Source organism: Patiria miniata, unplaced genomic scaffold, assembly GCF_015706575.1.
Source record: "Patiria miniata isolate m_02_andy unplaced genomic scaffold, ASM1570657v1 HiC_scaffold_22, whole genome shotgun sequence".
In the NCBI taxonomy this organism is placed as follows: Eukaryota; Metazoa; Echinodermata; class Asteroidea; order Valvatida; family Asterinidae; genus Patiria; species Patiria miniata.
In genome coordinates this window covers 11517274-11538868 of record NW_024037061.1, presented here as the reverse complement: position 1 = coordinate 11538868, position 21595 = coordinate 11517274, and the positions used below count along the sequence as shown (strand labels likewise).

Genomic DNA, 21595 nt, shown 5'->3' with positions numbered 1-21595 from the left:
CATAGTGAACTCATTCTTGGTTTTGATATCGCCATTGCGCTAGACTGATCGAAAGCGCCTCTCTACCAAGGCTGACCGGGTGAAAATTGCAAAATTTGTCTATTCTGCATTTGATATTCTGCTGGATATTTCTGCCAAATCGTCTTTTCACCATGAATCACATGATGCGGTACGAACAGGGGTGTAACTGGGGTTAAACTTCTAAGGGGTCTAGGGGCTCCACTGCCCCCCCCCCCCTGTAGTTAGGCCACTGAGTACAAATAATTGCAAGCTCAGTATTTTATAATCCTACTTCAAAGGCAGAACTTGACTCGCATGCTAATAACATTTGTAAATTGGGATAGGACATTGTTTTTGTGTGTGGCAGGCTACATTCATGCATTGTACGTAGCCGGGTGGCCTCATAAACAGGCCCAGATCCCAGATACTGGACTGCATCTGTATCACGGCTCCTAATGCCACTAGCGGAAAACCACAGAAAGTTTTCTTTGGGCAATAAACTGTTTTATAACAAAATATGTATCTATAGAACTGTATAGAATAAAAGATCTAGGCTAATGATGGTATGTACAGTGGAGGGTTTATTCTGTTTATTTTGTGTATGGGCGACAGATAGCTGTCACAGCAGAAATGTGTAAGGGAGATATCTGTTGTGTGGCATTGTGAGAGAGTTTGCATTAAACTTCACAAAATACCAATTCGAAATGCAAACTCTCCCTCAATGCAGTACAGCACATCTTTACTGCACAAATCTATTCTATCTGTTACAGGATCTATGCTGTTATGAAATGTCCATTTTTTTTCTGTCGCAATTTGTATATTATATCAATTATGTGTGGATGTTTGAGCTTTTTTCCATGAACATTCATAAATTATGTTTCTTAATTTAAAAAAAAAAAATTATTTTAATTGTAAATTTTCAATTTTATTAGGGTAGTTCTAGTGACCTTGGGATATTTTGCATGTAAACAACCCCAATAAACAAGACCCGAATCCACGAAAAAAAATTGTAGGAATATGGGGGTTATACATGTAGGAACGTACTACATTGTGTTGTATTTTTGATTCATGTTTTGTTGAAAATTCCCATAAAACATTCCTCCCTTTCTTATGGTTTGAAAAGTTTTGTCTTTCCTTTGAACGGGTAGAGTATATTTGGCTAATGATGCATATTTCAAGAAAAGAAGAATCTTCATCTTGTCTGCAAGATTTTGTTTTATTAAACTGAAGGAATATTGTGTATTAGTAAAAAAGAATCACTTTCATGAAAATTATTTTTTAATGCAGGCGTATTATATGCAGATGTGTTTTATTTAATGCCATATCGATGTAATCTTGCTGTAATTATTTCGTATTTTTGTGTAAAATAATTGTTTTATGTTGCATACTTGTTAATTGAATTGATAAAGTAAATATATAATTCTACATAGTCACAAAAATAGTAAATGTGTAAAAACAAAATTGTAGATTAGAGAAGCACAATTACTCCAGAAATTTGGAAATTAATTTCGTTGTTTTAAATCATGAGGGTGTAATAAACAAGCAGTAAAACAGGTTTTTGTATACAGGGTATTTTTCTGAAGTGAAATTCTGAAGTACGTCTATCTCCCCACCCAGTATCAAATGAAACTAGTGATTGATTGGAAGTTCTCTCTCCCTACCATCCGCCACTCGATTCTGCAGATGAAAATACCAAAGAGGTTTCGCTGTGGTACCTTTCCAAATATGACTTAAATTTGATTGAAAACAAAGGTTCAAGTCATTAAACAAATGTCTGTCGGTCGTTTTTGTTGTTAAACCATAACAACTGCAAACAAACAAGAGACACACCTTGTCCAGATCGGACATACGTTTCGATCCAATTGTACATTTTATTTCAATTTGGAAGATTTGTTTTACGTACATTGCATCACAAAAACAACAGGAACTCGTTCAAAACTACATTATGTGTTCATATTTTCAACACTGGCTGGTTTATTCCAATCTCCCTCTTTAACTGTCGGTTTATGCTTCAAGTGAAGCGAACATCACAAGCCAACAACAGGCCTGGTAGACATTTCCTGTTTCATCGTAGCCTTATGTTTCGAACAAAAAACAATATGTGAAGATCAGAAGCTAAAACGTGGACCAAAGAAAGTCGTGGAAAGTAACTTGGATCCAATCTGCTAATTCCTGTCTCCTTTCCTACCGGAGGAAGGTCCCGGTATATCGGAGGGGTCGACTATTGAGCCTGGCAAATGTGGTTGGTGTGCTTGGCCCAACTGGTCCAGGATCTTGGCCGTCTCCTTGATGTACTGGCGGTAGCTGTCCGCTGGCTTGCCTGATGATACGCCTTTGTGTCTGTCCAGCTCCATCAGGTTGGACAGAATGTCTCCCTTGCGCTAAGGAAAATGTATTCATAGGGCGAGAGGAAACTTTAGTGAACATGAAGACATTTAGTTGAAGTAGGAAAAACATGATGTTGTAAAACCTTCGTCCTTGGCATAAATTTCAATCAGGGGAGGGGGCGGGATCAATCTGGTCGATTTGATGGTGTTGCGGTAATGAAACATACAAATGATGTAACTAAATGGGGTACAGTTCTCTCTAAGCACCCATGTGCCTCTTGGTCCCCCCCCCCCGCACAGTTTTGAGAAGAAATTTTTATTTTTTATTTTGTTGGAACACTACAAAAACGCGAATAGATGTCCTTCCAGAAAACAAGTAACCCCGCCCCTCCTGCAGAGTGGTTCCCATCTATGCCTCTGGAACCTACTCCAATGTCCTCCACTTTGAAGCTGGGATCGAACGGTGGTGTGATGCGGGAACCATCTGTGGGCATGGCGTCCTCCTTCGTGTCTTCATTGATGGAATACACCAGCTCGAATATCTGCAAAGGTGTAAGGAGTAAAAACCGAGCTTAGAAATCTCTAATGTTTCTTCATAATTATTATGCATACGTAAGGTGAAATCAGTCACCAAAACTCCTCGCAATAATTTACCTTGTCCAAATCGTCGCGTATTCTTCTGTATTCCACCAGATTTTCCTCTAGTGCCGTCAAAACCACGATGTAGTTTTCGAACTTCTCTGGAGTAATGTGGGAAAAATCCTTAAAAACGAAGAAAAAAGAGGAAATTATTCGATTAAGGTCCATTAATAAGATTTGAAAATTATATACAAGAAATAAAAAAGCAACAGTTCCTTGAAACCGATTGTTTCCCGCGGTATTTTGACCAAAGCAATTGAATGTTGGTTTACGAATTCCCATGTGGTCTAGTGGTTATGATTCGTGGTTTTCACCCACGCGGCCTGGGTTCGATTCCCGGCATGGGAAAGTTATTTTCTTTGTGTGTTTTGGTGGGAAAGACATTTTGGTTGTATCATGTATATTAGAATTATATAGGGGTACTATAGAAGAAAAAGTAGTGTGTGTTGTAGAAAAAAAAATAGAAAATCAAAGTTTAGTATCACTCAAATGAGAATGAAACTGAAAGTTTGTACAAGTTTTCGCAGCGACAACCACTTCATCAGATGCAACTTCGTCAGATGCATCTTCATCAAATTACAAAAGAGGCTTAGTTTTCATCACTTAGCCGAACAATTTACCGATGATACACGTACGATAAACATTTGTTAATCATGCGTGGCATCCCATGTGGTCTAGTGGTTAGGATTCGTGGTTTTCACCCACGCGGCCCGGGTTCGATTCCCGGCGTGGGAATACAATTTTTTACGTCGAAGTTTGGCATAGCCAAAAATAATATCAATTAGAATCTGTTGTACTTATCAAACTTTTCCGCATTTATGTAAAAAAAAACAAAACACAATCCATAAAGGGGGCCCTTTTCGATTAAAATTATCAAGATTATTTAAAAAAAAAAATCAAAACACCGATAAACAGGAGGAAGTTGCCGATGATACTCGTTCGTTAAACATTCCAAATCCAAAAGCGAACTTAGCAGCCACGATCTTAAAAAAGAAGATTTTCAGTAGCAGCTTACTCCAAAGAACAGTGGTTTCTGTTGGGTGAGGTTGCCATGCTTGCAGACTCCGTCCATGCTGACGATCGGTACATCATGCTCCAGGTGATGAGGATGCTCTGCGCCAAGAAAACAAACTGACGTCATAACTTCTTATTTCATTTGACCATCTCTCTTAGGTAATACCTCCTTCCTTTGTTCCTGTATGCTTTCGCAGTCCACTGTCCCTTCTCTTCACACCCAAATCCCCTTTTCCTTTTCTGCCCAGCCCAGTTTCTCCCTGCATCCCCACTTGCCCTTCCTTTGTCATGTTCCTTTCCTCCGTGCATTGTTTCCTCATTGTGCGTTGCTTGTTCCCAATTATTTTGCCTTCATAAAAGATCCTACTGGGATCGGAACGGTAAGCCCACTAATTCTTACTTTGCAAAACGTATATTTTATGGCACTCCAATAATCCGCAATCGTTTTCAGCAGCTTCTCAATAAAGTTTTAGCAATAATCATCTTTTGTTTTCGTTTGTCTCGTTTGAAAAGGCGCCTGATACAAGCAATGCTTTTTGGTTTGCGAAAATTGGGAAATCTCTTGGCTTCTGTATCTCTCGTGACTCTATCATCACAGGCTTCCATTCATTGCACTCACCATTACTGTCATAATACAAAGACGGCACGAAATCCAATCTGAATGCTTGAAATTACTCTTCTTTTTTTTAAACCAAAACGTGCTTCGCCTTTTTCCCCCTGATGTGTTTTTGACTGTTATCTATAATACATCTCATGTTTACCATCGTCTTCAACGACTGGCTTGGTTGACAGCGTGTCCTCCCTCTTCTTGTTCTCGGCTTGGATTTCTCTTATCGCTTTGTCCTGAATAATACAGAAACACGGGTAAACTTAGTTGCCTTCTTTGTAAACCAAATTCGCATGCGTTCTGTATAAATAAAGGCTTGTATTTTGAATACATGCGTATTGGAATTTATAACACTAGCACAACATGACACCATGCAGGTAGGCCCAAATATACACCTGGAGAGCAAGGGCGGATCGGGGGGGGGGGGGGGGGCAAAGGGGGCCATGCCCCCCCCCCAAAAAAAACCCCCACACCGAAACCAATTGTTTTGTTTTATGTGACGTCGCAATAAAGGCAGGCAATGAGTACACCACCATTTTTTCCTCAAAAAACATTGGCTAAAGTGGTCAGAAGGCGGGACAGGCGACATTTTGTCCATTAATAAACCGTCCACAAATTAATTAATTGGATACTTTCACTTACCATCCTGCACAACAGCATAATAATGCACAGCAGTCATGCTGATGCTTTGTCAACAATATTTTTTGGTGTGTCTCTGGTAGTCTCATTGCAACAGCATCCTAAATACATGTAGCTTCCATCATCACACGAGCCCTGTGCTTGAAATTATCTACTAAGCATGCCTTTCCCATATCTTCTTTCCCCTCATTCATTTCAGGAAAACACTGGGCTGTCTATGTCAGAATAACTATGCAGCAGCTGACAACTCAAAACCTTATAATTACCATTTTCAGCATGCTTATAACTCACTTCCCGTGCGTATAGCACCGGCTTATGTTCTAGTGTATTCATTAAAATGTCGCGTGTGGCAGCAATTATAATTTGTTTAAAAACAACAGTATTTGTGTTCGGTTAGAATCCTACCAGGTTTGTGACAACTACGGCGACAACGAGATTAGCAAAGACGAACGCACCGACGATGATGCAGACGATGAAATAGCAGGCACCTGCCAAGTAGTGGTTGGGTGACTCCTGGAAAAGGAACATGTAATCGCTTAACTTTTACTTTATCTTAAGTTGCCATACGTGATTGAAAAAACCCCAACAAACTTGAATCCTCAACCCCAACAAATTTCCGTGCTTGGAATCGAACCTGGGCCGCGTGGGTGAGAGCCACCAATCCTAACTACTAGCACATGGGATATGTTGGCAAATTGCTTGCATTTTTGTTTTGCAAGTTTTCGTTTGCATGTATTTATTACTTCAAATTCCATCAGACCACATGGTGTGTTAATCAAACTTGCCTTTTGTTAACTTTTTAAAATTTTTTTTTAAAATAGATATGATTAAAAAAAGATTAACCACAATATCAGTTGGCAAAACAGTCGCATTTCGTTTCGTTTCATGAGGCCTACATTGTTGTTTAAGCATTCACATAATCACATTAATAATTATTTTTCAGAAATGTTAGAAAAATAACACCCATGTCGTGAATCGAACCTCGTGGGTGAAATTCATAACCGCTAGACCGCGTGCGATTTGTATGATAAATCTGCTTCATTTTCTTTTTACAAAAGAATTACAAGATACGTTTGTAGTTTCCAAAAAAATGATTATGAACAAAAATTCCCATGCCGGGAATTGAACCCGGGCCGCGTGGGTGAAAACCACGAATCCTAACCACTAGACCACATGGGATCTTACGTAATCCGATGTCATAAAAGTAGCATTTGTAACTGCGCTTCTGTGTTGCCATGTTGTTTTACAAAGTAGATTTGTCTCTCATTTTACTCATTTCCATACTGTTTTATTAGTAGATAAAATACTGTTATTATAGGTCGCAGTGGTTGCTTAACTTTGGTTATCACTTGTTTTCTAAAACACTGGTTTTGTAAGATAGACACCTCGGTGGACATAACAGTTTTCCCCCATATTTATAAAACATTTCTAAGATTATAAAGCTGAAATGTATCTTAAAAGATAACAATATATAAATTTCAAATTATTACCTGAAATTGGTTAAACATCCCCATCCATCCATCTTGCGTAACACACACGAACATTGTGAACATCGCTGTAGACAGTGGAAAACAAATCATTAAATAAGTCCATGAAACGGCTGCCTTACTTTCTTGTACATCTTTTTAAATTATTTTTAAATAATTTAACTTTTTTGATTAACGAGAAAGGAAAACATGTTACCTTCTCCCAGATTTCCAAAGTAGGCGGGGAAGTCCCGACTGAAGAGCGCCACCCCAGCCACGCTAAGCACCACCATGATGATGACCAGCAGAAGGGCAATGTTGGTCATATCTGAGGAGCGAGATGGCATTTATGACAGTGATTATTCATCAACTGTTGATGAAATTTAAAAGAAACTTTGTAACATAAAACATTAACGGATCAGCGGTAGGAACACTGACTGAGAATCATACAGATGTCCCGAGTGCTTGTTAAGAGACTGTATACGAGAGGGTTTCTGTGATTCAAAATATGAAAAGGCAACTTTTCGATCGAAAAGTATTTACCTGATAGAATTCAGCCTATTGTATTTACATATTAATTTATTAGCTTAATTTGTAATTACGGATTCTAGGTCTTGTACAAGCATATGCTTTTTACCTGGATCCCTCATATCATTGTTTGTCATTATTTATATGGTTTCCTGTTTATTATGTTGTTTGTGCTATCATATGAAAAAATAAACCATAACCATAACCAAAACCAAATGTAGCGCCAGCAACGGGCAATTATGAGACCTACGTAGAAAAAAACGGAAAAAACTTTTCATAGTTTTTATCGAAACGTATACCGTATCTACTGTGCTCAAAACTTAAACAGGTTGTTATGCATGCTATCTAATTATGATCTTGAGCATTATTTTTCCCTGAAACGAAAAAAAAACAACAACACCACATAAAGCAAATGGTCTTATCTACCTTAAAAACGGATTCAGTACTTTACTCCTAGATAAAGAACTTTCATTGGGTTTGTAGAACTTTGTGATATTTTATTTAAATGTCCTTTCTTTGAGATAGGCCCAAGTCAAGTGAAACTTTACAGCCGTTATATTAATCAACTGCGCCAAGGAAAATATTGAATTTAAAAAAAATGGATAATGAAATGATATTACGTTTCCATCAATAAAGTAATTTTATGAGAGATTTTGGTGATTGACCGTGTATCTATTTTAAAGCCAATTCCTTTGATTTTTGTTCGATTATAAGACCAATTTACCTGGAATAGACTGCAGAATTGTCTGTACAACAACTGTTAGGCCGCTGAGGGCGCTAATACTGCAAAAAATAACAAGTACCAAAGAATAAAATTAAAGTGATTCCACCAAGGAAACAAAAACTTGTTTGAAATAACATCATTAGATTTGCTAAAAATGTTCATAAGTAAGTGCATCATTTGGCCTGTCTTGAACAACACAGACCCAGGCTTGTCATTTGTCACGCGATATCGGAACCACACATTATTCTAATGACTGTGTAAAATATCTGGCATGAATATTATGTATTTACCTCTTCAAACTTCTAAAAGCACGTATAACACGAAGAATCCTCAAAATTCGACTGCTTCCGAGAAACGAAAGTGCTGAATAATGGTGGACAAGTAGAGAAATACACGTTAATTATCCTGTAAGCCGATAAAAATAACAATGAAAATATTAAAAGATTATATGTAAAAATAATTGCTTCCCATGCCGGGAATCGAACCCGGGCCGCGTGGGTGAAAACCACGAATCCTAACCACTAGACCACATGGGATCTCTGAATATAGCTCGATTGCAATTAGTTTTATTCGATGAGTAACCCTGCCTGGCTTCTGCGCACGTCCGTTTCGGTCGATGCTGATGAAACGTCATCATTATCAGCCCTGTGGCAGCGATAGGTGTCGGGTGTTGCATATTCATCGTTACCATGCATGTATAGAAACAGTGCTTACTGTTGCTATGGTAACATTAAGCCATCAAGACAGGAAGAGGATAATTAGCCCTGCGCCTTGTCGCGTGGCAAGCCACATTTTACAGAATGTTTGTACAGGCGGGGTGGATCTAACTTTCCGGAAAGGGGGAGGGGGGAATATGGGGGGAGGGGGCCGGGGGTTGAGGAAGGCGTGCCGAAGGCATGCTCTGCTAGGGGGTCCACCCCAAGATTTTGGCGGATTGTGTTGCAATATTGACTCTGTATTGCTTTGCCTGATGGTTGCTTTATTATAGGGCAGCCAGATACAAAGTCCTGGTGGCTTGAAATGTTTTTTTTTTCTATTTTAGTTCAATCTACTTCCATTTCATCATCTTTATTCCACCTCTTCGGTTCAATTATAAAAACATACTCCCCCCCCCCACCAAAATACTTTCACTTTACGCTCAACTTTTGACATTGTGATTACAAAAAAAATTTTCCCATGCCGGGAATCGAACCCGGGCCGCGTGGGTGAAAACCACGAATCCTAACCACTAGACCACATGGGATTCACGAAAGTCTTCCCTTTTAAAACTGGTTTATGCCGGCGCATCCTCTGCGGTTGCTATATCATTTCCATGCACTTCAAACAATGAAGACGGTTGCCAGGTGTTCATTACATATTCACGCATAAACTGTCACATGATATAGATGGCGTTACATGTTGCTGATAACCCTGAGTCATCACAGAGGATTATTAACAGTTCTCAAAAATAGTATGCGAGGTTAAACAGCGCCATGTTTTTTTTCTCCATGGATTTCACAATGTTTCTTCTAGGTTTGTTTTGGGCAATCTCCGTCATCACACGCACATGATGTTCATTCCTCTCTATCAGAGCCGTGTCGAGTAAGAAGAAAAACGATTTATGCTTTATCTTGAAGATTTTTTCTGTTGCTCTGCCGCAAGTTATTTAATCTTTTTATGGTCTTCCTGAAAAAGACTACGGGTGGCCCAAATTGTGGCTAATAACTGGTTCAAATGGGCCCTCTCATGCCCCCCCCCCAAAAATCCTCTCCCAACTCAGTTAGATCGATTTGCAATCTCACTCGAAAAAAACCCCCCAAAACATTCCCATGCCGGGAATCGAACCCGGGCCGCGTGGGTGAGAGCCACGAATCCTAACCACTAGACCACATGGGATCTTGAAACTACGCAACAGTCAAGCAACCTTCAGCACAACGCCAAAAAAAACCCCCAAAAAACCAAGCTCTTCGACTTTCCGCACTCTCATTTTCACTCGCATTCTCACTCGCATTCCTTGTTTTTCAAGGGTCATCTTAAAATAAAAAGATTCTTTTTTTTGTTTTAAATTCTTTTGGCTTTTGAATTGCGGCATCGGTGGAAAAAAGAGAAAACACTCCCATTCAAATGATTAAGATTACCCCGGCAACTAGATACTCACTTGGTCCAAGGAACAAGGTGAGGATGATGAAGAAATCCAAGATGTTCCAGCCCACCCTCCAGTAGATGAAGAAGCCGTTGTACCACTTGAGGAGGAGTTCCCAGACGAAGATTGTCAGCACGATGTAGTCGAAGATGGAGAAGAGCCAGGCGTAGTCCAACGACTATTCGCGTTAATACAAAATAAAATATCTAATAAAATCTCCAAAATATAGACAGACAGCCACGAGCGTCGTTTGCCCAAATTTGATGGGGTGTACGAATTATCGACCAACCAAAAGCAACAGGGGGTCTACCCGATGTTCCCCAATACTATGTTCCCCAATACCGATGTTCCCCGAAATCCTCAGGATTAGGGTTAAGGTTAGGGTTAGGGTTTGGGTTAGGGTTATATGGTTAGGATTTCGGGGAACATCGGTATTGGGGAACATCGGTATTGGGGAACATAGGTATGCACCCAAGCAACAGTAATACATTTTCGGGTTTAAGTGGTTGCCCAGTAAGGCCAAAAAAAAATAATATTCGGTCTCTGGTCAGACCAAAGTTCCGGAATTGACGCAGCCACGCGGCTTTTTTTTTTTTTTTTTGGCTTTTTTTCTTTTTTTCTTCAAGCTTGGATTGTACAGACAAGGTGGGGTACTATTTTGCTTTTTTGGTGTCCTCATGTACATTGCTGTCCTCCATAATTTGCCTTGGTGCTTTCGAACATTTGCCTTGGTGCAATTTCCCATTCCTTGGTGCTCCTTGGTAAAAAAAAAATTGAGGAGGTGCGGAAATAGAGGGCGCTGTTGGAGATACCGCGGAACATTTTGGAAAAAAAAAAGATCGACGCGCATGATTAAAATCGACGCGCGCGCTGACCAGAGACCGACTTATTAATTTTTTTTTGGCCTTAAGGTAATTGAACTCCCTAATCAATGGCCTTGTAACAGTTAGATGTATTGATCCTAATTGCAGATTGACGAACAAATCCCAAGTAGGATTAATTTTTCGTGGAAAAGAATCTAAATACACGAAAGGTCTCATATCGAGAATCGAAACGAAATGGCGTGGATAAAAACCACGAATCCCAGCAACAAAACGACATGGATCTCGCCGCATAAAGTCACATTTTAACATTTTTAGCAGTTATTTTTCAAAAATCAAAAAAGGGGTACTCATGTCGGAAATCGAACCCGGTCAGCGTGGGTGAGACCCACGAAACCTAACCATTGTGACCTGCAGTGTGTTGCACAAAAATATTTTATTCACATTCATGTTTTAAAGATATGTTAAATAAAAAAAAATCAAAAAAAAAATCGAAATTCCCATGCCGGGAATCGAACCCGGGCCGCGTGGGTGAAAACCACGAATCCTAACCACTAGACCACATGGGATCTGACTCAGAAATAAGCGACACCCTATTATATAGCTTCTTGAAACAAATTCCCTTGACAATTCTGGTTACTCAAAGTCAAAATATCAGTGACGGGATGCACAAGTCATAGCCTCATAATGTTTGTACTTACAAGATCTTCATTTGTTTGAAGAACAATGAGGATGGCATTAACTATGATCACGGCCAGGATGAAGAAACGGAAGGCGACACTCTCAACCATGTAACCCACCAAACCCTTAATGGGGAAAATCACAAGAAAAATTCAATCTTTTCACATAATGAAAGAGTCTATGAGGTGATTTTTCTTAGGAATACATTTTTTTGCAACTTTCTACTTCTTTTAAATGTATGAAAACTATTTGACATTAGCATTGGGTAAATTCTATTTAAAAGTGCACTTCTTTAAATATTTAAAATTGTCCAATGCGCTGTTGCTGTGATGTCATTTCAGGAAGACACCGTTCAGTTTAGGATTTTTCTGTTCAAATTGTGAACCCCAGCATTTGCTCATTGAGAACAATTGTTCATTGGCTTACTGCCATGAACTGACACAACAATCACTAATGAACAAAAAACATCCCGACACAAAAAATTCTAGCAACTTTTCGTTCTGAAATGGCTGCAACATTTTGAGGTTTCTGCCTAAAATGACATCTCACTTTTGCTTATGAATATGGAAATTCGCATAAGCATAATAACCACAAAAAGGCACCAACATATCCTTGAAAATGGCAAAATGAAAATTGAAAATAAGGTTAAATGTGACACAAAGGTGCATTTTCAAGGATATCATTAAAACAATGACATTGTATGGGCCTTTTAATTAGCAGTGGAAAAACCCATGCATTATATGGATATATTCTCCATCCAAAATAGTGAAAGTACGTACGTGTGAACGAAACCTACTGACCCATTGATGTACTTGGACGCCAAATCCGATTCTCTGACACCGAAACCTATAAATGTCAGTTCAATGATGAAAACAAAACCATCTTTATACAGAAAGAATTCAAATTCCCTGGTAAGACAAGACTCATACCTGTGATACAACTTCTTCTACTCTCTGATCGTCTTGATCCACAATCTCATTGAAGTCTTCCTCCTTTTCTTCCTTCTCGAAGAGGTCAGAAACAGATGCACCGCGATTGAGCTAAATAAAGAACAAGAGACTGATAATAATGTTTGTTTCGTCATGGATGCTGAAATAAGTGTAGCAAGAGGATGCCACCAATGAAATGGATTGGACGTAAATCGGCAATAATGCAGACATTTTGTTTTCGATGTGAAAATTGGTATCGGTATAGAGGCCTATATCGGCTGTCAAAGTTTCGAGTTTCGACTGGTATCATTGTGTGCTGTGATTGTTGAAACTTTGAGCAGACTAAATTATGATCTTCAGTGAAACTGCTATGCCGACAGCCTATGCAGTTATTTAATTACTCAGATCATTCATAGGTCATGGAATTTATTTTCTGTTGTTTTACTTACCGCTGATGGATCAAAGGTAAACACTCTCCGAATATCTGGCCCGCTGTAGTAAAAAAAAAAAAATAATAAAAAAAGGATTATCGCTGGAGTTAAACATTCAGACAAATCAATTCAAAAGTTGAGCTTTTCATGTTAATTTTTGTCAACAATGACTAATCTTGTCTACACCCTTGCATTTCAGCACTAAAATTAACGAATGACCTCTTGCAAGTAGCAGAAAGGGACTACGAAAGGTTAACCCTAACAAGAAACACACACACAAATTGAAAACGATGCGCACGCTTACTCGGTTTTAGCCTCTGTCTTCTTGACGAAGCGATTTGCTAATTTCACTTTCATGCCCATCTGTGAGGACAAAGAAAAGCAAAATGGTTTTGTCGTCATGATTAACACCAATATACGCTTTTAATATATAGGCCTATATGAGGTTTTTTATGTCTTACCATGCTTACATTCAGAATCATCATAAAGATTACAAAAAGGGCATAATCTATAAATCCGACACTCAAAAAAGTTTCAACGTTACCTTTTTAAACGTGTTTCCGGCAAAGGCTGCCGTAAGAGTAGCCCGACGGCCGAATCTTTGGAATGCCGAGAGAGGAGCCGGGTCCTCATCACTTTCCAACGGGCTATTCTTCACAGGAATCATGATGACAACACTGGACAGACATAAGATGTTTTAGGCTAAGTTTGGTCATGTTTAGGTTATGTCTTGTACTGTTATTTAAGGAAAAATGCAGTGGAAATTCAGCTCATCTTGTTTTCATGCATGTGTTGCAACAGTACATACACGATCCGATACTTGTTTTCATTGAAAATGACAAGAAAGTGGTGGTTTTTCAATTATTAACAAATGCTTTCATCAATACATGTAAGAGGGCGTTATTTTGCTTTTGTCACACCAGGAACTCTTTGTCAAAAGTGCATATGAGCAGTACAAAAATTAGTCCTTCAAAATTACCCACAAAAAAGTATTGAAGAAATATTGGCCTCTACTATTTTCCAAACGAGCGGTTTTAACATGATAAACAAGTAAAAAGTGGAACTTACTCCAAGAAAATGAAGGAAAGTTTGATATATATCAGAGAAATATATTTGTCTTAAAATTAATGTGGCCTGACGTTGCGAACTTAGCAAGTTCTTCTTCAGAGGCTAAAACAGAAATGACAGAGATACATACATTAACATGGGGGTGCACACAAACATGCAGGGCTGAAAGAAGAAACACAAAAGGAGGATTAGGAGGGAAAGGTGTGGAAAGATGCAGGGGAGGGTGGATGAGAGAACAAAGAAACAAAGGGAGATGGCAAACCACAAGGGGTCTGGTGTAAACAGGGGAGGGACCAGAAAGGGGAAGGATCAAAGGTCACAGGGAGTGGGAACGGACAAAAGAGTGTGAGAGTGAAGGGATGATGCGGGGGGGGGGGGACAGTATAGAGGTGGAAAGGGATGAAAGATGGCGGGAGATGTGTTAACACAAACAAGGAAGACCAGATGGATTATCTGTAACAGAGGACAATGGAGGAAGAAAAGGATTAATCATTTCCAAGTTGGATGTTGAGACAATGTGGTTGAATAGTTCGAAGACGATTCATCCACACCTTCTCTCTGCTGAGGCGAACTGACTCTTTGCGATGGCCAAGAGATTCAATGCCCTGCAAAATCATATCAGAAATGGAGTGATTAGGCAGGTTGAAGTGATGACCAACAGGGGTGTCTAGTTTCTTGGTGTTGACCGTTGACCGATGGGCATAGAAACGCTTCTTGAGCGTATTCTTAGTCTCACCTACATACTGCACTCCACAGACCCTGCAAGAAATGAGATATATGACATTAGAGGTGTTACAAGTGATGTTACCAATGGTTCTGTAGGTAGTGACAGAAGAGTGGCCAGAAAAGGAGTCAGACTCCTGGATATGAATCTGGCAGACAACACATCTGGAACTGCACTTGAAAGTACCATGCTGGGTGGGAGGGGATGCATCTAAGGATGGGACTTCAGCTCGAACAATCAAGTCCCGTAGATTTCGAGGACGCCTGTAAGCCAATGTGGGGCCGTTGGGGATGGCGCGGGCAAGGCGATCTGAAGTATGGAGGATATGATGATTGTCATTAGTGATTTTGCGGAGGGGAGGGAGATTGGGGTGAAACGTGGTAACCAAGGGAATCATGGGTTTGGCCATGGCATCAGGGGCCTTTCCCGTGAGAGCTTGATTTCTGGGGATAGATTTAGCTCTGGCAATGGCACGATGAACTTGGCGAGAGCTGTGACCCCTGGCCACCAAGTTGTTCTTCAGTATCTGTGTATGGCGGGAGAAATCGGAATCATTAGAACAAATTCTTCTGAGTCTGAGTGCCTGGCTAAACGCTATGCCAGTTTTGCAGTGCCTGGGGTGACAGCTGGAGGAGTGGAGGTACTGGTGGGTGTCTGTGGGTTTGGAATACAGGTCAGTGGTTAGTGAGTTGCCTTGCTTGCGGACGGTGACATCCAGAAAGTGGGTTTGGTGAGCCGAGAACTCCGATGTGAATTTGATGGTTCTGTGGAAGGAATTGATGTGGTTAGTGAAGGTTAAGAGACTGTCCTCATCACTTTGTGTACAAATATATTTGTACACAAAGCTTTGGAGACACTACTGTTCTGCCTTGAATGACATCACGGTTTGGCTAATGAATATGGAGATGTTCATTAGCATAAATGTTGAAATTTCTCCCTTTTACTGCTACAAAGGAGGTGGAAAGTCATAATAACACGGTAAGATCGCTGTTTTAAATGTGTTCAAGTCATAAAAATCCTATTACATGTTCCCTTTAAGGGTGAGGATCGAGGTAAGTCGCAATACAAATAGAAACATGTCTAACCGCCCTCCCAGGCGATTCCTTATACATGATTAGGACACGGCAATTCCTGGGCTAACTAATCGCAAAGTATACATAGGCTTAACCGATTAGGCATAAAATGAAGATTTGTCAGCAACTTTTTTTTGTCTTCCTGTTATATCATTTCTGTTAAGGTCAATGATTATTTGTAGGCTAAGTGAAAATAACACGCCTTACAATCTGTCTTACTTTGCAATCAAAACTAAAATAGGCCTAGCTAGACCAAAATGATCGCTTTGTACGACGCATTAAAAGAGGTCATAAAAGTCATACTTTTTTTTAAAAATAGGCCTGGCAATACGTCCTTTGAATAATGCTAAAGTGCACGATAAAGTAATCAATGTGAAGACTGTACGGCTACAAAAAACTTGAAAGAAACTTACGTTATATTTCTCTGAACGGGACACAAAAAACACACACACACACACAGACACTGTTGTGCGCCAAACGACGAACGTCTTTCACTGATGTCCCACACGATCGTGCTTCCAAGTTGCGTTCGTCACACACGCGTCGAGCACAGCTTGTAAACGCTCGCGTTTTTTCTATATCGCCTGCGTATACATTGCACGCGTTCGTTGATGACGCACATAGATACGCATGAGTGAAAAAGAGAGTGATTTCTTTTTCGAACTGTCCATTCGAAGTGTTACGATATAGTTTGGCAATCATTTTCCATTTAACTTTCCTTGCGAATGTTTTGGTAGAAAAATACATACAGTGATCTTACGTGGGTTTAAGCATAATTAACTTTTCTTTAGAAGGCAGTGAAGTTTCTTGTAAAAGTATGCATCGTGCGTATCAGCCGATCACACCAGCCAACAATAAACTGTTGAAGAAACGATGGGACGACAGACGTTTTGATCGGCATAGACAGAAAGTTCGAAGTGGTAAGCAGCACAGTTTTAGTCATTTCATAGCAGAGACTGTTAGGCCTATACGCTTCCACATTTTAAGAGAAGTTCCTGGCCATGACCATGTCCAGCCACCCACTGAAATTCAACCAATACGATAGCTTATCCTCGGTACAGTGAAGAGATAATAAGGTAAGATTCCGTCTCTATATATTCAGTTAGGCGTATTATCCCGGAGTGCCCTATTTTTATGGTCAGCTAACCTACAAAATCTTGAAACAATGTAACTCCACTTTCTACAGGCCTGGGTTTCAGTCTGCCTTTAGAAAAACAAGTTCACTTTCTAATTCAGCAATCAGCTAAGCAAGGTTCGATAAAATCCAATCGCGGGAATAATAAATATGAACATGCCGATCTTGAGAATCTCAGAATCTCGGGAGGCTGAACGGACATCTACGCTGGGCATCACTGTCTAGTTCATTGACGAGGAAAAAGTATGCGTTATAAGCCTATTGTTACGCACTTAAGAAATTGCTATTCCTCCTTCTGTCTCATCAGCACAGGCAGTGATCGACAACAAGCCTCCTCAGACGTACATGCACCTGCACCTCAAACTGAAGAAACTACAGGTGGAGGAGGAACGTCTTGCGATCATCGAGAGAGACAATCGCATCCTCTTGGAGAAGATGTGCTACATCATGCGGACGAGGGGAAGGGTGGACTGCGAGAATGACTACGAACAGAAGAGGTGAGTGTGGTGCTTCTTTCTCCACGATGTCACTACTGAACAAAGCATCAGTGTCAAGTCCCAAGATCCCAAGATCCCCAGGTTCACTTGGGTCGACGCCTTGCATGAAGCCTAATTACTGGAGGAACAACAATGAGCATGTACAGATTATCGACGCCCAAAGTAACAAAATAAGACCTCTCGAGATATTTAGATTAGTACAGGCCTGGGCTATGAAACATTGCAATCTTGCCATTATGGCTTATTAGGCCTATTTAAAAAAAAACCTGCCATTTACAGTACTTCTTCTTTTGCTTGTGCCAGTGAGACCCAGAAAATGTTGATGAACACTTCACGATACAGACATGGTTACATCAAAGGAAACAAGCCTTACTTGCACTTGTGCGACATTTCATCTTAACATCGATTTTAAAATCAGTATGAAGTGTACAAGCAGGGGTAGGATGAAAAGCAGACTTTTTTTCATGGAACATCTGATGATAAAAACCTCCCAACACAGCCTAAACAGGACCAAACGACAGAGGGAAATTCTCCGCGTGACCCACGAGAACCAGGCCATACTCCGGCGGATCCTGTCCAAGGAGGCCAACTACAGCCATCAACAGTGGGAACACGAGTGGGCGGTGTGTATTACAAATATAACATGGTTTGAGGGTGGACAGTCGATATTGAATTCGGTTTTCGGTTATTAATATGTATGAGGTGTAGCAATATTACATGTAGGCCTACCACGTTGTCGGTTTAAATTCCAGCTTGGAAAACATACCGTTTATATAGGCCTACACTATACGGTCACGTTTTTAACAGACATGCATGAGGTAATTACAACACTCCAAAACAGCAGCACCAACCCTGTTGCTACATCACTATACTAAACCAAACAGCACTGCGAAGCTTATGAAATCAAGTTCCCTGAATTTCTCACTTGAAATAGGTTCTATTCATGGGGTGCTAAAAAAAAAGGCAACGGGACACCGGTGTCATTGCCTACAAAATGTCAATGCCTTGCTCAAAACAACGAAAGCAAACTAACTATAACTTACCCCGTTTCCTCAGTTTTCAGGTTGAAACACCGGAAAACTCTGTCTTGCTTGTCAAATAAACGCACGCATGGGGCATTATAAACCGAATCTCTCCAAAATGTGAGAAGTCACCGAAGAGAATGTCAACTTCTTGTTCCTTCACTTTCCACTGAAGGAAAATGGCGCATCACGCCACTTTTTTGGGAGTCGAACTTTCGACCATGAGAACTTTTTTCAAGGGGGGGGGGGGGTCCCTGAAGAAAATAAATACTGCAATCAAATACTATCGTGACTAAAAAATTAGAAGAAATGTAGAATAATTTCTTCAATGTTGTGTAGTCTAGGCGTTTGCATGAAGTAAAAAAAATCATTTAGAAACGTTTGTGATCCCCGTCGAGTAGTACCACCCCTATGTTATGAATGGCTTGGCCCAAAACTTTTGCTGGATTAATTTGCATATGCAAAGCACAACTTGGTGACAGGTGTTGTTTCAATGAGCGGATCGATACTGCAGCTTTCATCGAGCAGATAATACGGCCATGAACAATTAAACAATGTTTCTCCATCTTTCTCCCACCGCCTGACGATAATCTTCTAATGGAGACTTTTTTTTGCCTTTCAGTTGAACAAACAGTACATGGCAAATATTGCTAAGTACCCACAAAACTACACATTGACCAAGAACGAACGCAAGTTCTATGAGCATCAACAACAGCAACAACAACAACAACGTCAACAACAACGGCAAGAGGCAGCAAAGAACTCAAAGGTAGAAACAATGAAATCAGTTATTCATAAAATTTACATATTTTACTTCATCTTTCAAGTTTCACAACATAAGATTTATGCACAATGTGTATATTAATAACAATATACAGGATATTTACTCAATGGAAATTCCAAGAGTTGCGTGGTGTAGAAAAGGAGAAAATTGTTTCAATTCGGATGAACACATTCAAATAATTTATTTTGTCTACAGGTGTTTCCATTTGATCGCAGCAGACGTACACCGCTAATTCAGGTATGAATCCAACTGACCCATCAAAACATTTAATTCTGGTAACTCATGAATAAAATACGAACATTTTATTCAGAAAGGCTTTATCATCTGGTTGACAAATTCTTATTCAATCTAGTATCATGAATTTAATCTTCATCACTTTGAACATTATAAATTAAAAAGAAAAGCCTGTTTATGAATTCATTCCTTAATTATAAACAATATCCATAATTTGTTTTTCAACAGAGAGCTGATAGTGTTGAGAGTTCCCACTCCTCTCGATCGAGTTCAGGATCGTCCACAACATCTCCCCAAAACTGACTGCAAAATATCACAACTTCAATTACTGCCGTGTCGTAACCTTGAGGTCAAAGGATGAAGGGTGTGGTTTTCAAGGGAAAAAGGAGGGGGATAGGGGGAATTGGGCAAGTGTTTGCAATTTGTTTTTTGCAAATCTTTGAAAATTATATAAGTTGACTCTTTGCACATGAGATCATATTTAACCAGGGTCTGGCGACAAGCTAAAATCATTTTTTTTAAAGCCTTTGGAACATTGTATTAAATACATGATGGAAATTACTTTAGATGTGATGACTCTGAGGTGGCATTTACAAACTAATTTTACAACCAAATTGGGCATAATGCTTATTTATGAGATACATCATGTCTAGCATCCAGTGATTGAGTTCACATCTTTCAGTGCAAATTGTATAAATTATGTCCACATGAATTAATAGTGATTATATCTTGCATCTTGCAAACATTCATTCAACATTTTCAAAAGTTTTATAAAAAAAAAGTGGTGGTAGACATTTTAGCTTGAATATTTATAATAATTTGTTATAATTTCTCTATGATTGGGGTTTTATATAAAAAGAATGTATTCCAGCTCTGCAAATGCATACGTGTCTATACAGCAAGAGCTATAGCCTTTTATTTCTTCTTCCATCTTAAGACAAACTTATAAACAATTTTTTTTCTTACGACTTTGACTGTTAAAGGTGGAATGGACCATCAGTCTTTTTGTAATTTTTTTTTCATTTGAAGCAACAAAAGTGCTCAAAATCTAATGACGGATGCTAACAACTAACCCGATGAAGTTTTAGCTCTGTGAATGCTGTATATTTCGAGAAAACACAATGTTCTGGATCTCGATTTTAGTTTAAAAAGTTGCCGAGTTGTATTTTGAATTGCACCCTCTCGTGACACAATCCCGGAATTAGCATTCGGGACATGATTCTCATTCAGCTGATTGTAGCTACACACTGAACCGACAAATTATAGCAGCCACGCAGGCGTCTGCATGGTGTCAACGCTTGCACCCATTCATGAATTCTCCCAATTACAAACCAGCTACAAACAGAAATTTCCAATAATGTATCACTTGACACATCTTTGGAAATGACCTTCTTTTACTGTTTTCTTCAAAATGACAGCATGCCAGAAGGAATAATTTCACAGGGAGTTTAGCGTCATTACTTTCTTTAAACCAAGTAAGCATTTTAACAATAATTTGGTAAGTTAGTTTTTGGATAGCGGCAAATGGTCCACTCTACCTTTAAAAATAAAAGACGGCCATGATATAATTCCTTACAGAATCTCAAATCATAGAGGTAGGTTTGCAACATCATTGGCATTCAACAAAATATATGGTTTTTTTTATCAGCAAAAATTGGTACACAGGAAAGGCAAATAAAAGATCTCTTTTAAAATCAAATTTATGATAAAATGTGACGATTACAGGATTAATTACTCCCAGCTCTTTATCGTGGCATCGTAATCGTCGGGCTCAATGAAAGGTCTATCCACCGATCTGCAAAGAAAACAGAAACAAAATGGTTCAATTTTAGAATGCTGAGGATATGATAAAATGCAGTTTCCAAATATACACAGTTTGGGAACTGACAGCATTTCCCAATACACAAATATCACACACATTCTTATTGGCCTTGTGTGTTTAGACCATAGAGCAATATTAAATTACTAGAGTGCTAACTCCTCATTCCCCCAGAGAGATTCCCCCAGAGAGATACTTTGATATCGCCCTGGGCGCAGACATTTTGATTTCATGTGCGTGTTTGTAGAACATAATGAGATAAGATGGAATAAATTTTGAATAATGCACTCTAAATGCAACAAGCAAGTACA

The 21595-nt window shown here is 39.4% G+C and overlaps 3 protein-coding genes and 7 non-coding genes across 10 annotated transcripts in view; 3 read left to right on the top strand and 7 right to left on the bottom strand.

The window, feature by feature from the left end:
* Nucleotides 1–856: 856 nt before the first annotated feature.
* LOC119730236 (cation channel sperm-associated protein 4-like) lies at nucleotides 857–16322 on the bottom strand. Its single transcript, XM_038203041.1, has 17 exons — nucleotides 16207–16322; nucleotides 13473–13605; nucleotides 13233–13291; nucleotides 12947–12989; nucleotides 12498–12608; nucleotides 11589–11693; nucleotides 10082–10244; nucleotides 8235–8307; nucleotides 7945–8003; nucleotides 6910–7020; nucleotides 6717–6781; nucleotides 5632–5739; nucleotides 4742–4823; nucleotides 3982–4079; nucleotides 2982–3089; nucleotides 2756–2869; nucleotides 857–2381 (listed from the first exon to the last, which is right to left on the bottom strand). Exons 2-17 carry the CDS (start codon nucleotides 13593–13595, stop codon nucleotides 2166–2168), a joined length of 1638 nt encoding a protein of 545 aa, XP_038058969.1. The 5' UTR covers nucleotides 13596–13605; nucleotides 16207–16322; the 3' UTR covers nucleotides 857–2165.
* Nucleotides 3243–3314, top strand: Trnae-uuc. Its single transcript has one exon. It is a non-coding gene; the product is annotated as a tRNA-Glu (tRNA).
* Trnae-uuc lies at nucleotides 3630–3701 on the top strand. The gene has a single exon. It is a non-coding gene; the product is annotated as a tRNA-Glu (tRNA).
* On the bottom strand, nucleotides 6334–6405 carry Trnae-uuc. The gene has a single exon. It is a non-coding gene; the product is annotated as a tRNA-Glu (tRNA).
* Nucleotides 8409–8480, bottom strand: Trnae-uuc. Its single transcript has one exon. It is a non-coding gene; the product is annotated as a tRNA-Glu (tRNA).
* Nucleotides 9116–9187, bottom strand: Trnae-uuc. Its single transcript has one exon. It is a non-coding gene; the product is annotated as a tRNA-Glu (tRNA).
* On the bottom strand, nucleotides 9748–9819 carry Trnae-cuc. The gene has a single exon. It is a non-coding gene; the product is annotated as a tRNA-Glu (tRNA).
* On the bottom strand, nucleotides 11385–11456 carry Trnae-uuc. The gene has a single exon. It is a non-coding gene; the product is annotated as a tRNA-Glu (tRNA).
* A 104-nt stretch (nucleotides 16323–16426) lies between the features above and the next one.
* On the top strand, nucleotides 16427–19405 carry LOC119730235 (sperm axonemal maintenance protein CFAP97D1-like). The gene is made up of 4 exons (XM_038203040.1): nucleotides 16427–16713; nucleotides 17236–17425; nucleotides 17925–18048; nucleotides 19070–19405. The coding sequence occupies exons 1-4, from the start codon at nucleotides 16611–16613 to the stop codon at nucleotides 19310–19312; spliced, it is 660 nt and encodes a 219-aa protein (XP_038058968.1). The 5' UTR covers nucleotides 16427–16610; the 3' UTR covers nucleotides 19313–19405.
* A 1538-nt stretch (nucleotides 19406–20943) lies between these two features.
* LOC119730489 (vacuolar protein sorting-associated protein 18 homolog) overlaps nucleotides 20944–21595 on the bottom strand; it is a 33384-nt gene continuing 32732 nt past the window's right edge. The window contains exon 25 of the mRNA XM_038203439.1: nucleotides 20944–21260. Coding sequence (XP_038059367.1) covers nucleotides 21197–21260 — 64 coding nt within the window. The 3' untranslated portion in view covers nucleotides 20944–21196. The remainder of the gene's footprint in view (nucleotides 21261–21595) is intronic.

Bases quoted from the DNA above. Each gene is read 5' to 3' on its own strand.
- LOC119730236 (XM_038203041.1), bottom strand. From the start codon at position 13,595: ATGATTCCTGTGAAGAATAGCCCGTTGGAAAGTGATGAGGACCCGGCT. The intron at 8,308-10,081 runs GTGAGTATCTAG...ACCATTATTCAG, and splicing joins CACCTTGTTCCTTGGACCAA to CACTTTCGTTTCTCGGAAGC. The intron at 3,090-3,981 runs GTAAGCTGCTAC...TTCGTTTTTAAG, and splicing joins AGAAACCACTGTTCTTTGGA to GATTTTTCCCACATTACTCC.
- LOC119730235 (XM_038203040.1), top strand. From the start codon at position 16,611: ATGCATCGTGCGTATCAGCCGATCACACCAGCCAACAATAAACTGTTG. The intron at 16,714-17,235 runs GTAAGCAGCACA...CTGTCTCATCAG, and splicing joins TAGACAGAAAGTTCGAAGTG to CACAGGCAGTGATCGACAAC. The intron at 18,049-19,069 runs GTGTGTATTACA...TTTGCCTTTCAG, and splicing joins AGTGGGAACACGAGTGGGCG to TTGAACAAACAGTACATGGC.